This window comes from Bubalus kerabau, chromosome 22, assembly GCF_029407905.1.
Source record: "Bubalus kerabau isolate K-KA32 ecotype Philippines breed swamp buffalo chromosome 22, PCC_UOA_SB_1v2, whole genome shotgun sequence".
In the NCBI taxonomy this organism is placed as follows: domain Eukaryota; kingdom Metazoa; phylum Chordata; class Mammalia; order Artiodactyla; family Bovidae; genus Bubalus; species Bubalus kerabau.
Window position 1 is genome coordinate 24,236,628 of NC_073645.1, and position 21,800 is coordinate 24,258,427.

Below are 21,800 nucleotides of genomic sequence, written 5' to 3' on the forward strand. Positions count from 1 at the left end.
ATGGGACTTGGGATCTCGATGTCTGGATGTGGGCTTCATCTCCGCTCCTTACTTGCTCTGGCTGATTACATAATCTCTCTGCATCTGTTTCCTCATCTTTAAAACAGATAAGAACACTTACCACACAGAATGGAGGCCAAGATGCGACAGTCCTCTCTCCCCCTCCTCCCTCCCTTCCATTCATTCCATCTGGTTTAATGAGCATCTGAAAAGACACTGGGCTGAGCCGCGGGTGGATTTCAGTTTCTCACATGGTGTGGTCCCTGCACGTAAGGGAGGTCCTTCACCATCCTGGTTACCCATCTCTGAATTCATTCTTGACCATTAAAATCCCTCTTAAATGACCACTGAACTCTAGAGACAGTCTAGCCAAAGCCAAGTACAGTAGAACCCTTGCCATTGTCCATCTGGAGAGTCTACATCCATAATGTAGCCTAAGATTACATTCGATTTTTTAGCAGCCGTGTCAGACTGAAGCTCATATTGAGTTCGTGGTCAACGAAAACCTCGAGATCTTTTTCACATCAATTGCTATCAAGCCAAGTCTACCCCATTCTGCACTTGTGTAATTGATTTTTTAAAACCCTAAACACAGGGCATTCCATTTATCCCTGTTGAATTTCATCTTGTTGGTTTGGGCTCTTAATTTCACCCGAATAAGATCTTAAGGATGTCTTCTATGTCATCATCCAAGTAGCTTTTTTTAAAGAGTTATTTTCCTTTAAAATAAAGGAGAGCCACAAGGCACACCAGTAGAGCTGTCCCTCCTGGCTGTTTTAGGAACTATTGAGCCCAACAGCCGTCACCCATTTTGCTGTTCTTCATCTTGTTCATAAAGTTTAGAAAGATTTTCTGTGAAATGTTAACATTTGCCATATCTGCAGTGTTTTCTCAATCAGTTAAAAAAATCCAATATAAGTTGATGAGCAGATTGAATGTCTGCTATGGATAAAGCATAACAGAACTGACTTAACAAAGGTAAACAGGAAGGACGCTGTCCTTGACCTCAAAAACCTTCTAGTCTAGTAGGGAGATAGATAGATAGATAGTGCTTACCATTATACAAGCAGATTGTGATAGATCTATGATCAAAGTATAAAGTGCTAATGATAAATGTCAAGAAAGAAGGGGTCAGTTGCTTCTCACCACGGCAATGGAGGAAGTCTTGGTGGGGCTGGCATTTGACCTAAGTAATGATAACTAGTTAGGTTGCTACAACCTACTCTTGGTGAGTGCATGCAGCCTCCATGGTATCCCTCTTTTCTAATGCCCATAAATTAACTCATGATATGCTGTGTGTGCTGTGCTAAGTCACTTCAGTCATGTCTGACTTCTTGAGACCCTATGGACCATAGCCCACCAGGCTCCTCTGTCCATGGGATTCTCCAGGCAAGAATACTGGGAGTGGGTTGCCGTGCCCTCCTCCAGGGGATCTTCCCAACCCAGGGATTGAACCCATGACTCTTACGTCTCCTGCATTGGTAGGCAGGTTCTTTACCACTAGTGCCACCTGGGAAGCCCCTGCATGATAATTTCTTCTAAAGATTTCCAGACCCTAATAGTAAATATATTAGAGTGTTATTTCCATAAGCTTACCTGTCCCCCTTCTTCGCTATGGCATTGATCTTGTCACTGCCTTGCCCTTTCATTGTGACTGCTCAAGGATTATCAACAAAAAATTTAGGATCCTGTCCACCTCACCCCACCACCCTGCCCCACCTGAGGTCCTGATATTTGAGTTCTTTGAGCCTGGGAGAGGTAACTCAGTTGAAATGGTTAAGAGTTACGCACCTGGCTCCCGCCTGCCTGGGCATCTCCTGCTGGTCTCATTTTGAGGATTCTTTTCTTTGATGGAGAAGACAAAGTCAAGCCAGGGGTTGAGAAGTTCTGCCTTCTCTTTCATTTCTCTCAGTATTACCTCCTTTCCTGAGCACTGAGCCTAAGCCTGCCTTCCTTTTTGTTCTTTCTCCAAATGTGGTTGCCAAGGCCCTTTTTGTTGTTTCAGTTGTTCTGAGCTTTTGTCTTCCTGACAGGCTCCTGCTACTCTCATATCTATCCCTGGTTATGGTCCCCTCCTCCCTCCTGTCCTTTATAAGAAGAAAAAAATAACTTGTCTGATACTAAGTGTGATATATGCTCATTGTAAAAATATTCAGAAGATACAATAGTTTTAAAAAAAAATTACCCATAATTGCATCACCAAGAGATAACAACTGTTAGAATTTTGGCATATTCTTTACAGTCTTTTTGTCTCCTGTGTGTATATAATTCTTTATATTATGTATAATTATATATATTACATATATATGTATAATTTTTATCAAAATTGGAATGACACTGTATATATAGCTTGCATCTCACTTTTTTCACTTAACATTATATAGGACCATTTTCACATATCATTAAATATTCTTTGAAAACATGATTTTTTTAATGATTGCATAATCTTCCACTGTTCCATGTACATGTCCTTTTAAAATCTAGGCTCATCATATTTTAAAGCTCATTCGTGTGCAGCAACAACGATTTCCCTTAAATGCCCTCTCTTTCCACCCCTCCCCCACTCCCACTCTCTTTACTTTGTCAGGTTGATTATTTGAGCTTGTGGCAGTGGAATTTCATTTTTAGAGCATCCTGTCCTCATGGAATTATATTCCCCTCTAGAATCTCTTGCTGTGGGTGCACACAGCCATTCTTTCCCTCAAGGCATAGCAGTTTGCTTTCCTCGAGTCGGATTCTGCCCGAGTCCTCTTCTTTTGCCACTGTCAACTCTAGACATGGTTCTTTTCTTCCCAAATCCCCAGTACTTCCCTTTGATCAGTTTCCTCTTTCTTGATCAGAATTAAGCAGCCTGGAATACTGGAAAAGGGCATAAGACGAGAGCTTTCGTTCCTATCCTAAGGATAACTAGCTGTGTGACATGGGAAAATCACTCAACCTTTCTGAGCCTCTTTTTTTTTTTTTAATCTGTAAGAAGCCATCAGATTAAATTATCTCCATGATACTTTCTAGCTATAAAATGTGATAACACTGAATTCCTATGTGAATTAGTAAAGTCCTATGCTGCTGCTTTTTCCTTCTAAAGGTAAACTGTAAGGCAAGTAAAGAATGAATCAATCTTTGCTTTTGGAATTCTATACTACAAAGCAGCCAGCATTCTTTTATCAGCTACTATGTGCCAGGCTCTGGGCTAGATTTACAAAAATGAAAAAAAGATGGGTCCCTGGCTTTAAAATAGTCAGAGTTTAGTGAAGAAAACAAACATCAAAAAAAAAAAACAAAACCTTAAGTACATATGGATTCTAAATTTGACTCTGCCACTTACTGTCTGGAACGAGTGCTTTAGAGCGAGTTACCCAACCTCGCTAGCTCTCAGTTTCTCCAGGTTATGAGCTCAGCTGCCAGAGGCATGTCGCCTGGGTTGCTTCTGCCTCCTCCTTCACTAGTTAGCTATGTAACCTTAGGAAAGTTCCTGAACCTCTGCACTTCCATTTCCTTACCTACAAAATGGAGATAATAATAGAAGCTTCCTGCTTTAAGTTCTGGTGAAAATGAAATGAGTTAATATATGTAAACTTCTTAGATGAGTGCCCAATATATAGTAAGCACTTAATGTTAGCTGCTGTTATTGTAAGGATTAAATCATTGGATTATGTTAGGCTTAGTGTCTGGTACCATAATAGGAATTGGATCGATTTTAGTTATTATTATTTCTACAATAGAGGTTTGGATAGATGTTTGTTGGAACGCAGAGAACATAGAAGTGAATCCTGCTGAGGTAGGAGTTAGCAACCCTCTGGTGTTCATCTGAGGAAAGAGTCTAGAAAAGCTCGAGAGACGTGGCCAAGGACATATAGCAGGTGAGGGATAAAAGTAGAATTTCAGCCCAGCAAAATGTTACTCCTAGTCCAGTATTATGTTAGGACCACAGATGTAGTTCGTGTCCCCAGAGACACATGGGTGTAAATTGGCACAGTAAGACTGAGGTCAGGCAGGCAGGTAGCCACCCCCTGTCTTCCACCCTGTCCTGAACACATGGAGTGTTGAGAAGCAGAGCCTGGTCACAATTAGCAGGTTTGCCAGGGCTGGAAGGCTGGGCAGAAGCTGTTGTTGCTCAGAGCCAAAGCTTCAGGCCAGGTTTCCAAGGGCTTCTTTATGCTGTCCTCTTGGACTTGGCTTGGGGTGCCTGGCCAGGCCAGTCCCACGGATTGTCTAGTATTAATATAAGGACGAGAGGCCATGGTTCCAGAATGTAATCCCACCTCCCTGGATAGTGTTTATTTACATCAGCGCCTTCTCCCACCCGGCCCTTGCAGCCCCTTCCCAGCATGTGGCGCTCCGCTCTCCTGCTTTCTCCTTCCTTTCTGGTCTCCTGCCCTTCTCTCCTCACCCCCTCATCCCCTTCCTTTTCCTTCCTCCTTCCCACTCGCCTCTCCATTCTCTGAATCCTTGCTCTTCTCCCAGTCTGGAGAGCAGCCTGGTTCTTCAGCATCTCTGACTTCTCTCCCGGCCCTCCATCAGAGGGGAGGCGAGGGTGGCAGCCCAGACCTCTGGTCCTGGCCGCCGTGGGGGTGGGGGTGGGGCTGGGGCTGCACAGGCGGGCTGCCCTGAATGACAAGCGGGGATATTGATCGCGTTCTGAACTCAGCCCAGCCGATAGAAGGTAATTAATGACTCCATTTGCCTCAGTACCGAGGAGAACAATTGAGTTTGAAACTGCAACAACTGGCAGCTGGGGAGACTGGGGGTGGCCTGGGGGTGAACCCCGCAGAGGAAGAAGGTGGTGTGAGAGGAGCTAAGGCAGAGAAAGGGGGGTAGAGGCCACCAACCAGAATGGGATGCAGGAAAGAGCCCTCACCTGGACCCAGTACCCTTGATTGCTCCTGCTCCCCAAATCCCCTAGAGGCCGAGGTCCATCACTTAGTGTCCCCACTTCCTCCACACTTTTCTCTTTTCTTCCTGTATCACTTTTCCGGGTCATTTTTAGTCTACAGGTGAAGTAAGGCTTACTTTCCCTGAGCTTGCTTCTTGTTAGCTGTGTGATCACACACGTTTTTTACTCTCTTTCAGCTTATTTCTCCGTTTGTAACATTAGACTAATGGTATCTCTTCTGCAAGTGTTCTGTGGGGGATTAGGGATAATGTGTGGAAAGCACCTGGAGCCTGCCTCATACAGAGTTAGTGCTCAGTAAATGGCTGCGATGATGATCTTTGACAAGGAAAACAAATCTGATAGAGTGGAGAGAGCCTTAGAGTCAGGCGTTCCTGAGTTCAAATCCAGCCTTTGGCTACTTTCTAGTTGGGAGATGTTGAACAAATATTCTCATCTGAAAAAATGAGAATAGTGATAGTAAATACCTAATAAAATTGAATGGATTAATGCGTGTATGTGGAAGCCCTGATGTTGTCAGTTTCCCTATAGATGGGTAGACATGTGTATTTGGGTTAATTTGACATTAATATACTTCTTTGCTATACTTTAAAAGAATTCCTCTCAAATGCCTGATTCCTACTTCCTTGGGTTCAGTGGACAGCCCCTGTTCATTCCACAATGACTTTGATGAACCTTGGTGCTTTCTAACCAAGGAAATGGCATAATTTTATTCTGTCTATTACCATCACCCCCACCTACATTGGGGAATTCAGGTACAGTGTCAACACAAAAGGAAGACAGAACTCTTGTGTTTTGTCCCTTGTCTCGAGCCCTCATCCCTAATATGTGGTGATCAGTGCCTGCCCTCCTCCCTAAGATTCTGAGACCTCACTGGCCAGCCCTATTCATGGTTGGCCAGCCAGAGCGATCTGGCCTGGGATCAGAGGGGTGGGAGGTAGGGCTGTGTTCCCACGCAGTCCAGGAATGGATGGGGAGTGACGAGGCTAAGTGAATGAGGAGATAACACCTTTTTTGTTGAGGAGTAAAAGTCATTTTTATTAATGATTCTCAAAGTGGTATGTGCTTCTTGTACAAAGCCTGGATCATATGGAAAAACTTAGATGAGAAGTAAAGCATTTGCTCATGATCAGGGAGTAATCACTGTTACCCTGTGGGTGGCTCTCCTGGTCAAGGTGATCTTTGGTTTTACAATTCTCTTCTTTTGCGTGGAGTTCAGGGCCCAACTGCTGGAGCCCTACTTGTGGGCTGGACCAGCAGATACTGCTACTCGTTGCTGCTCAGGCCACAACTGTCCACAGGGACTTTCCATGTGCCAGGCTCCCTGGTAGAGCCTGGTAGATACACCCTTAATCTAGCCATTTATCCTCGTTTAACCTGCACTTCAGTTACTCTGAACCTTAGTTTCCTCACCAGTAAAAAGTGAAAGTTGCTCAGTCGGGTCCAACTCTTTGCGACCCCATGGACCCCATGGAGTAGCCCACCAGGCTCCTCCTTCCATGGAATTCTCCAGGCAAGAATGCTGGAGTGGATAGACGTTCCCTTCTCCAGAGTATCTTCCAAACCCAGGTCTCCCGCATTGCAGGCGGATTCTCTACCATCTGAGCCACCAGTAAAAAGCGGATTATAATCCCTAGCTATTTTAGAGAGTAGTTGCTGCTGCTGCTGATGCTAAGTCCCTTCAGTCTTGTCCTACTCTGTGCGACCCCATAGATCGCAGCCCACCAGGTTCCCCCGTCCCTGGGATTCTCCAGGCAAGAACACTGAAGTGGGTTGCCATTGCCTTCTCCTAGAGAGTAGTTAGGAAGCCCAAATAACATAAGATCTACGAAAGCTTTCTGTTAACTGCTAGGCAAATATGAAGCGGTCAGAGAAGACAATACAAGCCTTTGTTCCCTTTGAAAGAATAATCTGCGTCAAAGTTTTAACTCAGCAGTTTGTTTAATTAATTTATTTATATGCTGTCTCCTTCTGGAAAGGACTTACGGGAGCTCACTCTCCTTCAGATATGCTATGGCTCATGCCAGAGTGGACACGGCACTTGGAATGGCCTCCAGTTCTGAGAGTCCTGCTGCCTCGTATTGTGACCTTGGACTAGTCACCTCCCCTCCCCCACCTCACCGCCCACCCTGCTGGGTTTTATTACCTTAAAATGAGGAGTTTGGACCAAGTGTCCCCTCATCATTCTTCGTACCGTCTGGGCTCAGCAGCTCATAGGCTGTAGCTTCAGTGTAGGGAGGGTGCAAATCAGGAAAAGGGGGACCCTGGGAGGGACACAGCATCCTGGATGGGGTCAGCGGCCCCTCAGCTGGGTCTCCTGGGTTTGGAACCCAGGCAGCAGAATGAAATGATGTGGAGGGCAGGCTCTGGGTTCAAACAGACCCGAATTCAAATCTCAACTCATTTACCAGCTGCATGACCTTGGATAAGCCACTTAACCTCTCTGCCTTGGTTTCCTTTTTTAAAAAATGTTTTTATTTTTGGCTGTGCTGGGTCTTCGTTGCTGCTGCTTGCAGGCTTTCTCTGATTGTGGTGTGTGGGCTTCTCACTGAGGTGGCTTCTTTCGTTGCTGAGCACCAACTCTAGAGTGCAGGCTCAGTCGTTGTGGCTCACAAACTTAGTCTCCCTGCGGCAAGTGGCATCTTCCTGGGCCAGGGATCGAACTCGTGTTCTCTGCATTGGCAGATGGATTCTTAACCACTGGACTACCAGAGAAGTCCCATCCTTATCTTTAAAAGAGGTATCACAGCATCTACCTCACAGGTTGTTGGGAGGATCAGATGGAGGGTTAAATGGAACAAGCTCTCAGTGCTGTGAGCTGCTAATGGATGGTGGCTGAGCAGGGACAGCAGAACAGGGCTGAACCCTCCACATACAAGTGCAGGGTGTCCCCTTGGGGGAGGGGGCAAGGTTACTAAACCTTCAGCAACCACATTTTCTAACCTCAATCTGAAAGTGGGGCCTGAGAGTAGGAAAGGATATTGGAAATCAGAATTGCTCCAGAAAGCCCAGGACGTGTGGCATCATACTCCTGCCCTCCTCTTGGAGCCCTGACAAGGCTTGGGCCAGTTTTCCCATCAAGATGAAGGCTGAGGGCCCACTGTGTCATTTAGGGAAGGACTTCCCTGGAACCAGAAATGAGCAGGTAGACCCGCTTTATCCCACACCTTCTGACCAGAGCCGAGGTGCGGGGAGTCCAACGTAAGGGCCGTCTCTGGGCCCTGTTCTCAAGCAGCCTCTGCCGGCTGCCTTAGATGGCATCTGCAGCTCCGAGGTCAAGTTTCACTCAACTGGGAACACAGCGTGCTCTGTTTCTTGGACAGAGGTACTGTAGGTAGGCAGGAAGGTGTTGGTGTGAGTGGGAAGGGACCAGAGTTGATGCTATTGGAAGTTAACAAGCAGTGGAGCGGGTGAAGAATATGTGTGAGTCGATGCAGGGGCCGGTTGTGGGCTTCTCACATCCTCTGACACCTGGGGCTGCGTGGGACTTGCCTGACAAGTGACTGGATGTCCTGGGATGCCAAGTCAGCCAGGTGGCTGGTTCAGAGACCTTCTGCTAGGGGTCTGGCTTTGAATGCTACTCAGGACAGCCTCATTCATTCATTCATTCATTGAGTACCAACTCTGTGCCCAGCGCCGTGCCTGGCACTGCAGCTATAGAGACACACTAGTCATGGTTCCTGCCCATGAGGAGCTCCCAGCCTGGCTCCTTGGCAAGGTGGATGCTGTCTAATCACTTTCCTTCTTGCTCACTCTTAAGCCCAGATCAAGACTCGCTTCTGCCTCTTCCTCCATGTTCGCCCCAGAGAGCTGTCCAGTGCCTGGCAGTGTCTCCTAGCCCAGCCCCACCCCTCCCCAATGCCACCTCTGAGACTCCACCCTTGGGAAGGCCCACCCGGGCCCTCTTTCTCCGCGTCCTGAGGATGCACCCCCGCCAGTGGGAGGTACAGGCAATGGCTTTGTGTTCTCTTCCTTTTCAATTCTCTTTTTCCATGGTCTCTGTTCTTCCTCTACTCTTTTCTTCTTTCCTCCTCTGTCCTCTACCCTCCAGCCCCTCCCCGACCCGGGTTCTGGGCTGTGCTCCTCATCTGGATCCCCGAGCTTCCAGGAAAGCAGAGCCAGCTGGGCTCATTCCTGCAGCAAGTGGGCAAATGCCCTCAGCACAGCCTGTGCTTCTCTAGGCATCTGCTGCGGGAAGCTTCTTCCCTTTCTTCCTCTCTTTCTTTCTGCCCTGTCTCTGCCTCTGGCTTTCCTCCTTCACTGAGCTTCCTCCGCCTTGGACCTCTGAGTCCAGGCCTCCTTGCCTGCCTCCCTTCCCCACCCTTCCTCCTACCTTTACTCCAGCCTCCCTTCTCTAGCCGAGGGAAGGGTACCACCCTGGTCTCTGGGGAGAGCCTGTGAAAGCCTGTGGGCCCGCGGGCTGACCCGGGGGGCACTGCCTCCCTGTCTCCCACCAGTAATGCCACTGTCCTCTCCCTGCCCCTGCGACTTTCCACCCTGTTCCCCACAACTTTCTTTGTGCTCCTCCGCCATTCATCACGACTGCTGTCTTTCCCATTCCCTATCACCTTCCTTCTCCTTTGGGGGGTCTCCTCAAGCCTTTGGCAGCCTCATGCCTCCATCACCCTGGTTTGCTTTTCTGCCCTTCTGGCACCTTCTGTCTCTTCCCCACCCCACCCCTCTTCCCTCTCCCCTTCTCCCCGTTCCCAGTCTCCCCACCACCTCTTCCAGGATCAGCCTTCCTTTCACCTTTCTTTCCTCCCTCCCTCCCCTTTCTGTGGCTGCCTCTGTAACCTGTCTTATCACCAGGGCCTGAGTATACGAAAAAAAATAAATAAATAAAAAGGTCAGTGAGTGGAGGGAGCAGGAATAACCCCTAAAACAGTACTATCAGTGGAACATGATTGATCAATTGAATTCCATAGCGGCTGAAAAATGTGGGATTAAGTAGTGTATTATACGCACAATGAGTTGAGGCATGATGTTCATTTCAAGTTCATTTCGCCGGCCTCTGCCACCAGATCAGGCAATCAATAGGGGCAGCAGATATCATATATCACCTCTCTGCGGGCTGGGGAGAGAGCACCATAATCTCTCGCAAATTTAGAGTGACAGATTTGTCAAGATCTGAAGGGCCCCTGAATAAATGAAGGAAAAGAGACTCCTCCAGCCAGTGACCTAAGGACAAAGCTTCAGTTCAGCCCCTACATACACACACACACATACACACACACACACACACACACGGGCTGAGCCAAACCACACACAGGCATATACACAAATCTACAGAGAGGCATAGTATGAGTCTCACTGCACATAGCACCCATGCATGTAGCATGTGAGGCTGTGTTCACAGACAAATGCACTTGACTCCCCAGGACCCATTGGTGACACTGGAGTAACCACACACAAAGACACTCACTGTCTCCCTCTGCCCTGACAGAAAGGCTTCCCAAAAAGGTAGGACTCCAGCAACAGAGGATTAGACACAATGAAACATGCAGATGTTAATAGCTCCAAGGGCTGGCCTTAGGATGATGGCACGTCCTTGAAAGAGAAGCAGGCGCAGGAGAAACATAGGGATGTGGGCTCACACTCCCTGTGCAGTCACACCGTACACGCACACCTTTTCAGAAAGGTTCTTGTGCTGCCACTTATACATACCCAGATGCTTACCTGGATGTGTATATGTGTGCAAATGCACGCATATACACAGAAGATACTCAAAAGGGGAAAATAAATATATGTCACCACCTAACTCAGATAGAGAGAAGCACGCACTCCCTCTAAGACAGAAAATCATTCCAGAGGCTTACACAGAAAAAACACAAGTTTTGTGGCCTTAGGAACACAGGGAACATAGAAATATCATTCATGCTGTCCCTGTGTCTGTCTGTCTACCTCAGACATCATCCTGGTCTCCATTTCTCTCTCTTTCACACACACACACACACACACACACACACAACACACTTTCTTTGCTTTCCCACCCCCTCCAGGATGGAGTGAAGACAGGAAGTCCCATTAGGAAAGCAGATCCCCTTGCTCCATCTGGGAGACCAGCAAGAGACGATGGCTTCAGGTTGAGGTTAATCAATATGTAATATTTTCTATGGTCTCCTGAATGATACTGTATGGTGTTACTGTATATAATGCAATATTGATTATATCATATCATATAATCACCTATAAACTGATATATATAACAGTCCCAGAGGAACACCCTGGGGCCTCCAGCATGGCTGGCCCCAGGCCCAAGACTCCCCAGCTGGTTTTGGGCTGAGGGAAGCAAAGGAGTGGCCACGCGGTGGCTGCAAGGACCCAGCTTTGGGCCCGGGGAGTGGCGGGGCAGGGGTTCAGGGAATGTGGGCTGAGCGGGTGCTTGGCCCACTGTGCACTCTGAAAACCCCCGCGGGTCAGATGGAGAGGGCAGGGCCAGGGAGGCAGGGGTAGCCAAGTGATGGGAGGCCCAGGGAAAGCAGCACACAGATGGGACTGGCCTGCAGCCCCAGGGAGTGGGCACTCTGTGGCACTGTCCTGGTATTTCAGACCTGGGGTGGGTCTCAGGTCTCTGTGGAGATGGCAGGAGGAAGCAAGTGGCCAAGGAGCAGGCCTCTGGCAGAGTTGAGCCAGAGTTCAGGTCAAAGACAGAAGCTGAGGGGGCGATTACCTCAGAGCACAGCAGCATCTGCAAGGACCTGGGCTTCAGTCTCTGCCCGAGTTGTGTTTCCTGGCTCCCTGTCACCTGCCTTCCTCCTGCTCCAGTCTCAGGCCTGACCCAACGTAAGAAGAGCGCCTCCGCTGGGCCCCGAGTCCCTCCTCCCTCAGTGGTGAAGTTAATTACTTCACCCAGTCTCTGTGTTACACTCAGCCTCGGAGATTTGATGATTTTCCACCCTTGGAGTCAGTGGAACTGAAATTCATCTCAGAGCCAAGTTCAATTCTCCACAGGCTCAGTAATGCTGGCCTGAGACACCCAGCTCCTCCCCCCAGGCTGACCCAGGGCTGAGGGACAGGAGGGGTTCAGGGGAGATATGTCCCAAGAGCCCCTCTGGCTCCCCCACCTCTGCCTAGTCCTTCCCACCCCCACCCCCAGCTGTGATACCTTCCCTTTGTCTTCCCAGGTCGTTCTGGGGGCGCTGGCTCCCTCAATCAGGACTCTGACGCATGGCCAGCCCCTGGGTCAGCCCCTCAAGCTTCAAAACTGGGCGTAGGAGTCCTAGAAGGGGTACAGAGCCCCGGGGGCCCAGCCAAGTGCCCACCCCCTTTGCCCACTGCTTTGCTCTGTGTCTCTGCTCACCTGCGCTCATGCCCCAAGTGCCCCTGTGTCCTCCAGATGTGTCCGAGGGCTCAGTCCCCAATGGAGACTCCCAGAGTGGCGTGGACAGTTTGCGGAAGCACTTGCGGGCCGACACCTTTACCCAGCAGCAGCTGGAAGCTTTGGATCGGGTCTTTGAGCGTCCTTCCTACCCTGACGTCTTCCAGGCATCAGAGCACATCAAATCAGAGCAGGTGAGGAAGGAGCGCTCTGCTTGGAGAAGGGAGAGGGACTGGGCAGAGCAAGGCTTCTGGAGGACATGCATACAGGTCGGCCAGGTGCACACCCAGCATCACATGTGCTGCCTGTAGGTGTGCCGTGTGTGCGCACCCTATAAGCACCCTCACACGAGGACATTATGACAAAGCTGAGAAAATCATCATGGTATGTGGCAGTTAGAAACGGTGAGTTCTGGGTGCAAGTATGGCCATAGGCAAGTCTTACCCCGTCTCAGTTTCAGCCCCGTCCTCAGGTTCCCTGTCTATAGAATGAAGGGCTTGGACGGAAGACCTGACAGGTCGCTTCCAGCCCTGCCATCCTGTGCTCCTGGCATAGGGTACTCAGGAACAGCCTTTGCCTAAATGCCCCTAGAGTCCTACAGAAAGTCTGAGGAAGCCTGGATACTCTTCTTGCCCCAGGAGGTGTCAGGAAGAGAGCCCAGTGCCCGCCTCCTGCTCCCCTACCCGGCTGTCCATCATGACCCCAGGCAGGCTGACAGCCCACCCCTCAGATCCAGTACTTCCCACAGATGCAGAACAACCCAGAACACCCCAGCACAACACACAAAACACATCTCCTAACTCCTGACACTTACATGTGTGCATGTGTTCACAGATGATCCACCACCCACCTGCTCCCTCCCCACCCCTTCCCCCACAGCCCATCAGCCAGTTGGTGTGCCCTCCCCCAGACCACCAACTCAGCACCCCTCCATGCCCGCCTTCACCCAGAAGATAGGATAGCCCCCCGCCCACCGCTGCACGTGCATGCCCCGACACGGGAGCACACACACATTCTCCCCACACTGCGGCCCGGGCCAGGCCCACAGCGGGCACAGCACAGCCTGCCATGTTTGCACACTCAGCACACACCTGCACACAATGCACAAGCACAGCCGCGCAGACTCTGCACAGCACAGTTCTACTTGGGACTCCAACAGCTCTCAGCCATTCGCCTTTCTCCCCGCCCGTCCTTTTATCCCATAAGCTGTTTGTCTTCATAAAACAAAAATCAAAAGTCTTTTTAAGGTGCCCTGAGCCATAAACCAACAAAGGAGGAGCCGGCCGAGGCGGGCGGCTTGGTGCACCCTCCCCGAGTCCCCGGCTGTATTACAATGAATAACCTTTATTTACTTTCATTAGACTATTAAACACCAGCACAGTCATTTTTCCCCCTGAAACTCGGAGCAGGGCCCATAAAGCAAATCCGAAGCCTAATTGAGTTCATTTTAATTTCTCTCCGATCACAGCGAATTACTCTGGTGATAAATCAGGGGGCAGCTTCACCCCCAGTAGAAGGCCTAATTTGCAGCTAATTACAAAACTGATTTCTACAGGAAGATCAATACGAGAAGGAATTGGAAATGACGAGGCAATCCTGTCCAGCCAAGGAGGGGAGGGGGTCCTCTGGGGGGGGGGCAGGAAGCGGAAGAGAAAAAAACGGACCCGAAAGCACAGAAAATCAGTTTTAATTTAACGTAATATTAATCAGAGCAACTTTTCCTGCTTTGTGCGGGCTCCTGGTCGGCCCAGCTCTGGGGTCTGGCTTGGCGGTAGCTGCAATAAAAAGGCAATTACCGGAGTGTTTCAGGCAGGACACCCTTTCAGAGTCAATGACTGGCCCCCTCCCACCCTTCTGTTAGCCATGTGGACTCTCCCCCTCCCCAATTTCATACCCCAGTGCACAGGCAGAGAGCGAGGGGCCCGTGAGGCTGTCTTTGTTTGTTTTTTAAAAAGGGGCGCCAGCACCCGATCAGCAGCCCAGCAGTGCCAGGCTGGAGGCCCCACTAGGCCCTTCCCCCCAGCTCCTGCCTCTGCTATCGCATCAGGCTTCATCTCTCCTCCCTGAGACTCCCTACCCCTGGGCACCTGAAAACACCCCTGGCCTCTTACCAGGGGGTTTCCCACTGCTACCTCTCACCCTTGGGGGCTTCTTAAGCAGGAAAGGCTGCAGAGAGGTCAAGGGTGCTTGGATACCCACCAAGAATGGACGGGCTGCCCCTCAACTTCCCAGAGTCAGGTCTGCCTCCCCCACACACAACTCTGCATCATCCCTTGAGCCTACCCCTCCCACCCTCCCCGCCCTCTGCCTGGCCAGCTCCTTCCACCCCATCTGGGAGGACTCCCCGTCCCTCCTCCCCATCTGCACACCGAGGCCTCTCCGCATGTGTGCGTCAATAGCGAGCTGTCTCTTTTCTCTCTCCTCCCAGGGGAATGAGTACTCCCTCCCAGCCCTGACCCCTGGGCTTGATGAAGTCAAGTCGAGTCTATCTGCATCCACCAACCCCGAGCTGGGCAGCAACGTGTCAGGCACGCAGACATACCCTGTTGTGACTGGTAAGGGGGCTTCCAGGAGGGTGGGGAAACTGCTTTCAGTGGGGGCGCCTCAGCCTATGCCATCTGGGGCCCAGTGTGACAAGTGGGCTCCCTGCCATGATCTCTGTAGAAAGAGCGAGTCTCCAAAAGCCAGGGCACTTCCTCAACAGATGTGTACAGATGTGGGAGAAAACACCATCGGCAGGCTCTCTGTGTGCTGCAGCCTGAAAAGGTCAAAGCCAGGAGAGGTTATAGCTGGTTCTTTCTGCCCATCCTTTTGCCTCTTTCTGTGCCTTTTTTTCTTGCCTCTACCAAGGTGGTGAGAATTATGAGCCTCTCGCTAGGATGTACATGGGAGAAGGAGGGTAAATAAGCCAGGCCAGCAAGAATGGAGCCTGAGTGCTCATTCAATGTTGAGCCTCCACACTCCCGTGTCCCCAAGTCCCCTGGAAGACCTGTGTCCCTCTCCTCTGGGCAGCCCGGGAGTACCAAAATTGTGGCTTTGGGCTTCAGGGCATGGCATCTGGTTCTGTGGTAATAGATAAGCTCAATTAGTTCAGCCCTTCTCCAGCTTCTCAGAGACATCACTGAGACCAAGGCTTGATTTCAAGGCCAGACAGGGTCCCGTCCCTCGATGCAGGGGGCGGGGCACCTAATCCAGGTGGATGCAGAGCAGCAGAGGCAGCTAGAGGGGAAGAAGGCCGAGGTGCGGCGCAGTGGAGGGCCCAGCTGATGACACTCCTGGCCTCCGAGCTGCGGGCTGGCACTGCAGAAAAGGGTTTCCGGGCCAGGAAAGTGCCCAAGTGGGAGAGACACACATCGAGGTGTTATTAAAATTCACCTAATTATTCTGGAGACAATAAAGCCAATGTGCCGTTTGTTCCTTGGGAGAGAGAATGACTGAAAAGGGTCTCGGTGGGGATTGGGAGACGCTGAGGCATTACTTGCCGAGCAAGGCGAGCGGAGGTGGCCTGGGGACCTGGCAGCCCAGCTGTAAGCAGCCAGCAGCAGAGACAGGGAGTGGGCTTGGCCCCACTGGAGGACAGGTTCCAACTTGGAGCTGTTCTGAACGCGGCTCAGGTCTGAGACAGGCTGCAAGCGGCCACCGTCTTCTGCCTGGGAGCTTGGGAGAGCCCTGATGCTTGCTGTTCCATATTCTCCCTAAGGGGTGTCCCAGACCCACTGTTTCCAGGCTGGACAGAGTTGAGCTCTTAAGCTAGGCAGTCAGAGTTTGAGTTCTGGACAGGCTTTTTGGGAGTGACAGCCAAAAGCTGGGTCAGGACACAACACAGGACCCACTGGCCCTCAGCAGGAGACAGTCCATCGCCCAGTACAGAAGCTCTCTGAGCTGTGGGCGTTCCGACCCAAGGAAGAGCGATGGCCTAGGATGGGTCACGTTTCTTCTGATCTGCTGAGAGTTACAGTCGTCACTTCCCAAAGGTGGCCCACCCTAAGGCAGCAGCAAATCAGAGTCCAAGAGACTTCTCTAACCCCAGCTATGCTTCCCTGGGCCCAGGGCCACCATCCAGAAGGTAGAGGCTTTCTGGAGTGGAGATAAGGATCTCTGGGGCAGGGTTCCTACAGCAGGAGAACTCAGGCTGGTGCAGAAAAGTGCCTCCACCTTGAGCATCCCCCCGCCTGCCTCCCCCCCATGGCCCTGGAACGGTCCCAGCTCAGCCTGGGAACATCTCCGGCTGATCCATCTGGATCCAAGTGTGAGAAAAGTTCATTTCAGACCCAGCTTGACATTCCCAGGTGGCAAGTTAGCACTAACATCTCAATCTGTATGCGACATTTCAATCAAGCGAGGAGTAACAAAAGCAGAACCATTAACATTCGGAGCTGTTCACCAGTGGTAATGACGGGGAAACTCGCTCAGAAACTGGAAATTACCAAAAAGAGAGAAGAGTGTGGAGAAGTGGGGGAGGGGCCATGGGAGGAGGTAAGGGGGCAGGGAATGATTTTTCTACACTTAGGCCAAGATCCAAGGTTTGGATTAATGGTGCCATTACCCAAGAAAGGGCTACAGATTATGCTCATTCTTAAAATGTTTTTGTTGGCAATTAAACGGCTGCAGTTATTGATCTTTGTTGATTTTATGTCCTCCTAATTTGCATAATCTCTTAAAGATGTATGATTCATGATGTGTTTATTATGGGGATGAACAGAATTTGCTGGAGGTACTGTCAAGGTGAGAAACAGGGCAGTGCCCAGAGGTTTCCTGGACCATCTCAGGAGTTGGGTCCAGCAAGTTGGCCTTCAGGCCCGGAGTTTGTGGGTAGCAGTGAACAGTGATGTAAAGAGAGCGGACATCAGAGAGGTGGATTTCGGGTGAGTTTTTCTAGAAGAATGTTGGTATCTAGAACTGGGTTCCAAGCACAGCTCGGATACAGGAATGGCTTTTGGTGTATTTGAAAAAATTCTCCCCTAAGATTCTTGATGATTTTATTTGGCTGGATAGTATGAAGGGCTTTGGTCAGGGAGGAAAGGGCTGGAGCTTTCCAGCAGGTGATTCTGGCCATGTGTGTGCTCCAGGTAAGAGAGGGCATCCTGTGGCCACAGTCCGGCTTGAATGTGCTCAGGTGTTTGAGGAGCCTTCTTCACCTCCCATATCCTAAACTAAACTTCCAGCTCATCTTCCTCCCAGGGGACAGGCAGCTGAGGCTGTAAACCTCTGCAAGTGAGTCCTAAGGAAACAGCTCAGGAAGCCCTAGCCCAACCCGACAAGCCGACCTTATTGATATTCCTGCCACCTCCTGGCACTAGAGGCTGATTTCAAACTTCACCAGCCACTTGATGCAGCTGTTCCACAAGGTCAGGACTGAGAAGAGAGAGGAACCTGGACTATTGTTTGGAGGGGAGAGTGGAGCGCAGTGGGCCAGGACACAGCTAATCACATTGCAAGCAAGGGTGGCTGCTGGAGGCTGGGGCTTGGCCCCAACGCCTCCCCTCCCCACCTTCCATCATGGAACCAGAGAGGGAGACGGATTTTTCTGGGTAGTGGTTGCAAGTTCTGCCGAGATTTTAATTTCACCGCATCACAACTCAGCAAGCTGCCAAGTCAAGCTGGTTATTTAAATTTATCACCCACTTTCCCTTCCGCCGCTGGGCCGCTCCAGCTCAGCAGCATCTCTTCTCTCCAGCCCACTGCTCTAGGCTGCTGGTCTGGAACAGAGCCGAGTCTCTCCTAAGTGATAAGGAAAAGGGGGCCAACTGGATGAGAGAGTGGGTGGGGGGCACTCTAGCCCCAAGCTTCCTCAGTTTGCCTGGCTGTAGCAACCTTCTACCACCTTCTTACCCTTTCAAAGGACCTCAGAGCAGGGCTGCCATCAACCCCTCAGTGGTCCCAAGGGCCTTTGAGTCAGAGTCTTTTCAGTGAGGACTCTGGTTCTGACTGTGTGCTGATGCCTCCAAGTCTCCCATCACTGGTAGAAAAGAGCTTTCCCGTGACCTCCTCACTGTGACTCCTCTTGTGTGCCTGGCCAGGTCTGCAGCTGCAGAGAGTGTGAAGGGACCTTGGCAGTGATGTTGATCTGCAAGAGTAAGATGAATACTAGTTTCAGGATTCCCAAAGTCACTTGCAGATGCTTCTGAGCATTTAGAGAGTCCCTTTGCCTGGTGAAGATCCACCCTGATAATGAGAGCAAGTTCCCTGCCCGGGAGCCCCAGTGGAGCAAGATGGTGTGGGAGGAAGTCAGGGCTTGTACAGTGGCTCTCCATGTTCACTCTAGAACCCAAGGGATACACTGGGCCCCAGAGCTGCTGCCCTGAGTGAGTGGGCTTCACAGCCTCTGGTGAGGCTCAGTGCTGAGCACTAGGGAGCTTTATGCAAGTAAAGTTCTCCCCACCCTCTAAGTCCCAGGGGGTAACAGATAAATGAGATCGAGTCCAGAAACAAGGCAAGCTAAACTCACCAAAACACAGCTGGATAAATAACAATTAGAATTGCTAATATACAACCAAACCTCACCCTCTGGTATCAGAAACAAAGGGAGATTCAAACCCAGAGCAAAGTGTGAGAGGCCACACTGGAGGCAGACCCTAACTGGGGGAGGCTGGGGTTGTAACATACCAGACAGAAAACATGATCTTGGGCCCCAGAGAAGCAACAACTAGAACTGAGTATTCCCCTGAATAAAGTCAGGAACAAAGCAGGACAGCACTGTCTATGAAAGGGAAACCGCAGTCATCCCCAGGGCCCACGGAAACAAGTGAGGGCAAAGTAATGTCTCTCCGAGAAGTGGAGACCCCAAGCCTAACCCTGAGTCCAAATTTACACCATGGGGATGTGGCAGGAACTCCCAGCTAAGAACTTACATACAAATTTATCCAGGATAGTAACCTACTCAGAAACCCCAGCAGGACGAGGGCAAATCTTCTTTGCAGAGACATTGTACAATCCAGAGGACATGGGACTCCCACAGAAACAAGTCCACCACTACAGATGAGCTCAGTACAACAAATGACAGACCTCATATAAATACAGACCATTATGAGGGAGAGTTAGTAGAAGTAATAAGCAGAACAATTAGTACCCCCCAAGAATTAGAGATAATAACAATCCAAAACTATCCAGAACAATTCAAAAGCAACTATATAGTAAGCGTGTTTAAAATTCTAAAAATTATTTCTAAAAGTGTGGGTGGGTGTGCTTACTCACTCAGTCATGTCCAACTCTTGCGACCCCATGGACTGCAGCCCGCCAGGCTCCTCTGTCCATGGGGATTCCCCAGGCAAGAATACTGGAGTGGGTTGCCATTTATTCCTCCATCTAAAAGTATGTTTTGTGTTAATCACAGATCTGGATCCCACATCCCCTTCCTCACCACTGCTCAGCAACTAGTCAGGTAATAGTGACCTTAAAAAGGCAAAGAAGACACCTAGATTGTGTTCTCTGGGGACTTGGAGGCATGGAAAGAGAGGACCCCCAGGCAGCCCTGAAAGTAGAGCCTGTCGCCTTCTTATCCAAGCTCCCATACTGCTAAGTCTCAGCAGAGAATCTTCCCTTTCGGAAAAATGTCTGAACATTGGACAACTGTAGCAGGGACGGTCCATTCCTCCCTTATGGGGAAATTTCTAAAAAGCCTTATTAGCTTCCCCACCCTGGTGGGGATAAGCTGGTTTTATTCAAGAGCTCAGGGAAATTTCTCTTGATGCCTAGAGACTGCAGGTCTACAGGAACCTGTAGCTGAGATCTGGGAGGAGATGCTGCCTAAGCAGGAAATACCACCCACGGCAGGGGAGGGAGCAGAAGATGGGGTTCCTCTGGAAGCTGGTAAATTTGAGCAGAGGTGGAGGAAACCAGTAAGGCAAAGTTCAAAGCAAACCAGGGACTGGCCCCTGGGGCCTAGAGAGAGTTGTGTGGGCTCAGCTTCTGAGAAAAGGTTGAGGACTATTAAAAGTTCAGCCTCCTTACCCACAGCTGGGATGGTGAGCGAAAGTGGCCTAGAGGCGTGGACCCTGGGAAACCCTCCTCTTGCTCCAGGAGTCCTGAGGACCTCTAGGAAATGCCTCTTTCCTGTAGTTAACAACCCCCTTCCAATGTGACTGCATTTCCCTCCATAAAACAAACAGCTTAGCCCTTGGCCAGCCCCTTGGGGGAGGAGAGGGCAATAAAGGCTGAGAAATGTTTCTGAAGGAGGCTAGGAGTCTCGTAGCCTTGTCTGTCAGCTCAAAGCCCCTGATTAGCTAGAGGAATTTAGGGCACAGACATCAGTTTCTCTCCAACCTTGAAAGGAGAGGGCTAGGGTAACTTCAGACACATAGCAAGTCATAGAGCCTGTGCTGTGGCGGCTGAATGAAGCCAAGAGGGCTTCTCCTCAGCTGAGAAGGCCCACTGATAAAAGGCTAGCCTCCTCCAAACATCCCTGAGGCCTCCAGACACATCCCCAAGGACCACCAGCCCCCAGACATCAACTCTGATTTAATTATGGGGGCATTTCCATAGCAATGAGACATTGACAGATAATGTGGGTGCTGTGGGTCTGCAGGCTAGGGAGTCATTGGATCAGGGCTCCTTCCCTTCCTCCTTCATTCAGTCCACCTCTAGAGGGAAAAGATATTTCAAATAAAAGTCATTAATTTACTCTAGGACTGGGAGAGTCAGGTCAAATTTGAACACAATAAAAGCTGTGCCACCCTAATCTCCAGCCCCAATCCTACACCCATGACTGTGCTCACCAGCTATCCCAGCAGTGATGGGCTGCCCTCCCCAGCAGGGTGCCTTGGACAAAACCCCCTGGGCTGCTAATGGAGCCACTGAGGGAAGGAGAGGCATGGGGAAGAGGAAGAAGTTATAAAGGGCTCTCTGGCATCTTAGCAAAGATGTAATTCTATGGGCTTCTAAGTTGAGCTCAAATTTGGCCCATTACCTTGGGCTTCTCCTCTTGACTCCTCCCTTCATCTCCTCCTTCCATCCATGAGACCCAAAGGCTGAGCATGCCAAATGGACTGTATTTGGCCCTCCACAGCATGGTCTCACTGATTTATTTAGAGATCAAGGAGAGAGGACAGTTTGAATTTAAATCAAAATATTTTTGAGGGAGCAACAATCTTTATTTCAAATGCATGTAGTAGCCAACTACAAAAAAAAAAAAAAAAAAAAAAGTGTTGCCTAGTAGAAAACTTCCCTGGGGACTTCCCCGGTGGTCCAGTGGTTTAAGACCCCATGCTTCTAGTGCAGGAGGCGAGGGTTTGATCTCTGGTCTGGAAACTAGGATCCTCCTGTATGCTGCGTGACCTAGCCAAAGAGAGAGAGAGAGAGAACACTGGGCACTGTTTTCATGGTTAGCTGGGTTATAGGGAACCTTTCTGCTGCTGTAGATATTTAGAGATGCTTGAAGTGTCCCAAAGGAGAGTTCTCCAAAGGTGGGAGGAGGGACCCCCCAGCACTAAACCTATTTATTCCATTATTCGGTATTAAGAAGAAGAGGTTGGCTAAGTAAAAGTGAAGGCAGCCAGCCCAGCCTTTCCTGAAGGACCAGAAAGCCTAAATAGTGGTGTCCCAGTGAATGTTATAGGTATGTATTGGCACCAAGGACTCAGAAATGTCCCTGGT

At 50.1% G+C, this 21,800-nt stretch overlaps 1 protein-coding gene across 2 annotated transcripts in view; it reads left to right on the top strand.

Moving 5' to 3' along the window:
- The window catches only part of PAX2 (paired box 2), a 78,236-nt gene that overhangs the window by 44,969 nt on the left and 11,467 nt on the right, over positions 1–21,800 (top strand). For both annotated transcript variants that reach the window (XM_055559917.1, XM_055559916.1), the window contains 2 exons: positions 12,228–12,403; positions 14,638–14,764. In XM_055559917.1, the coding sequence (XP_055415892.1) occupies positions 12,228–12,403; positions 14,638–14,764 (303 nt within the window). The remainder of the gene's footprint in view (positions 1–12,227; positions 12,404–14,637; positions 14,765–21,800) is intronic.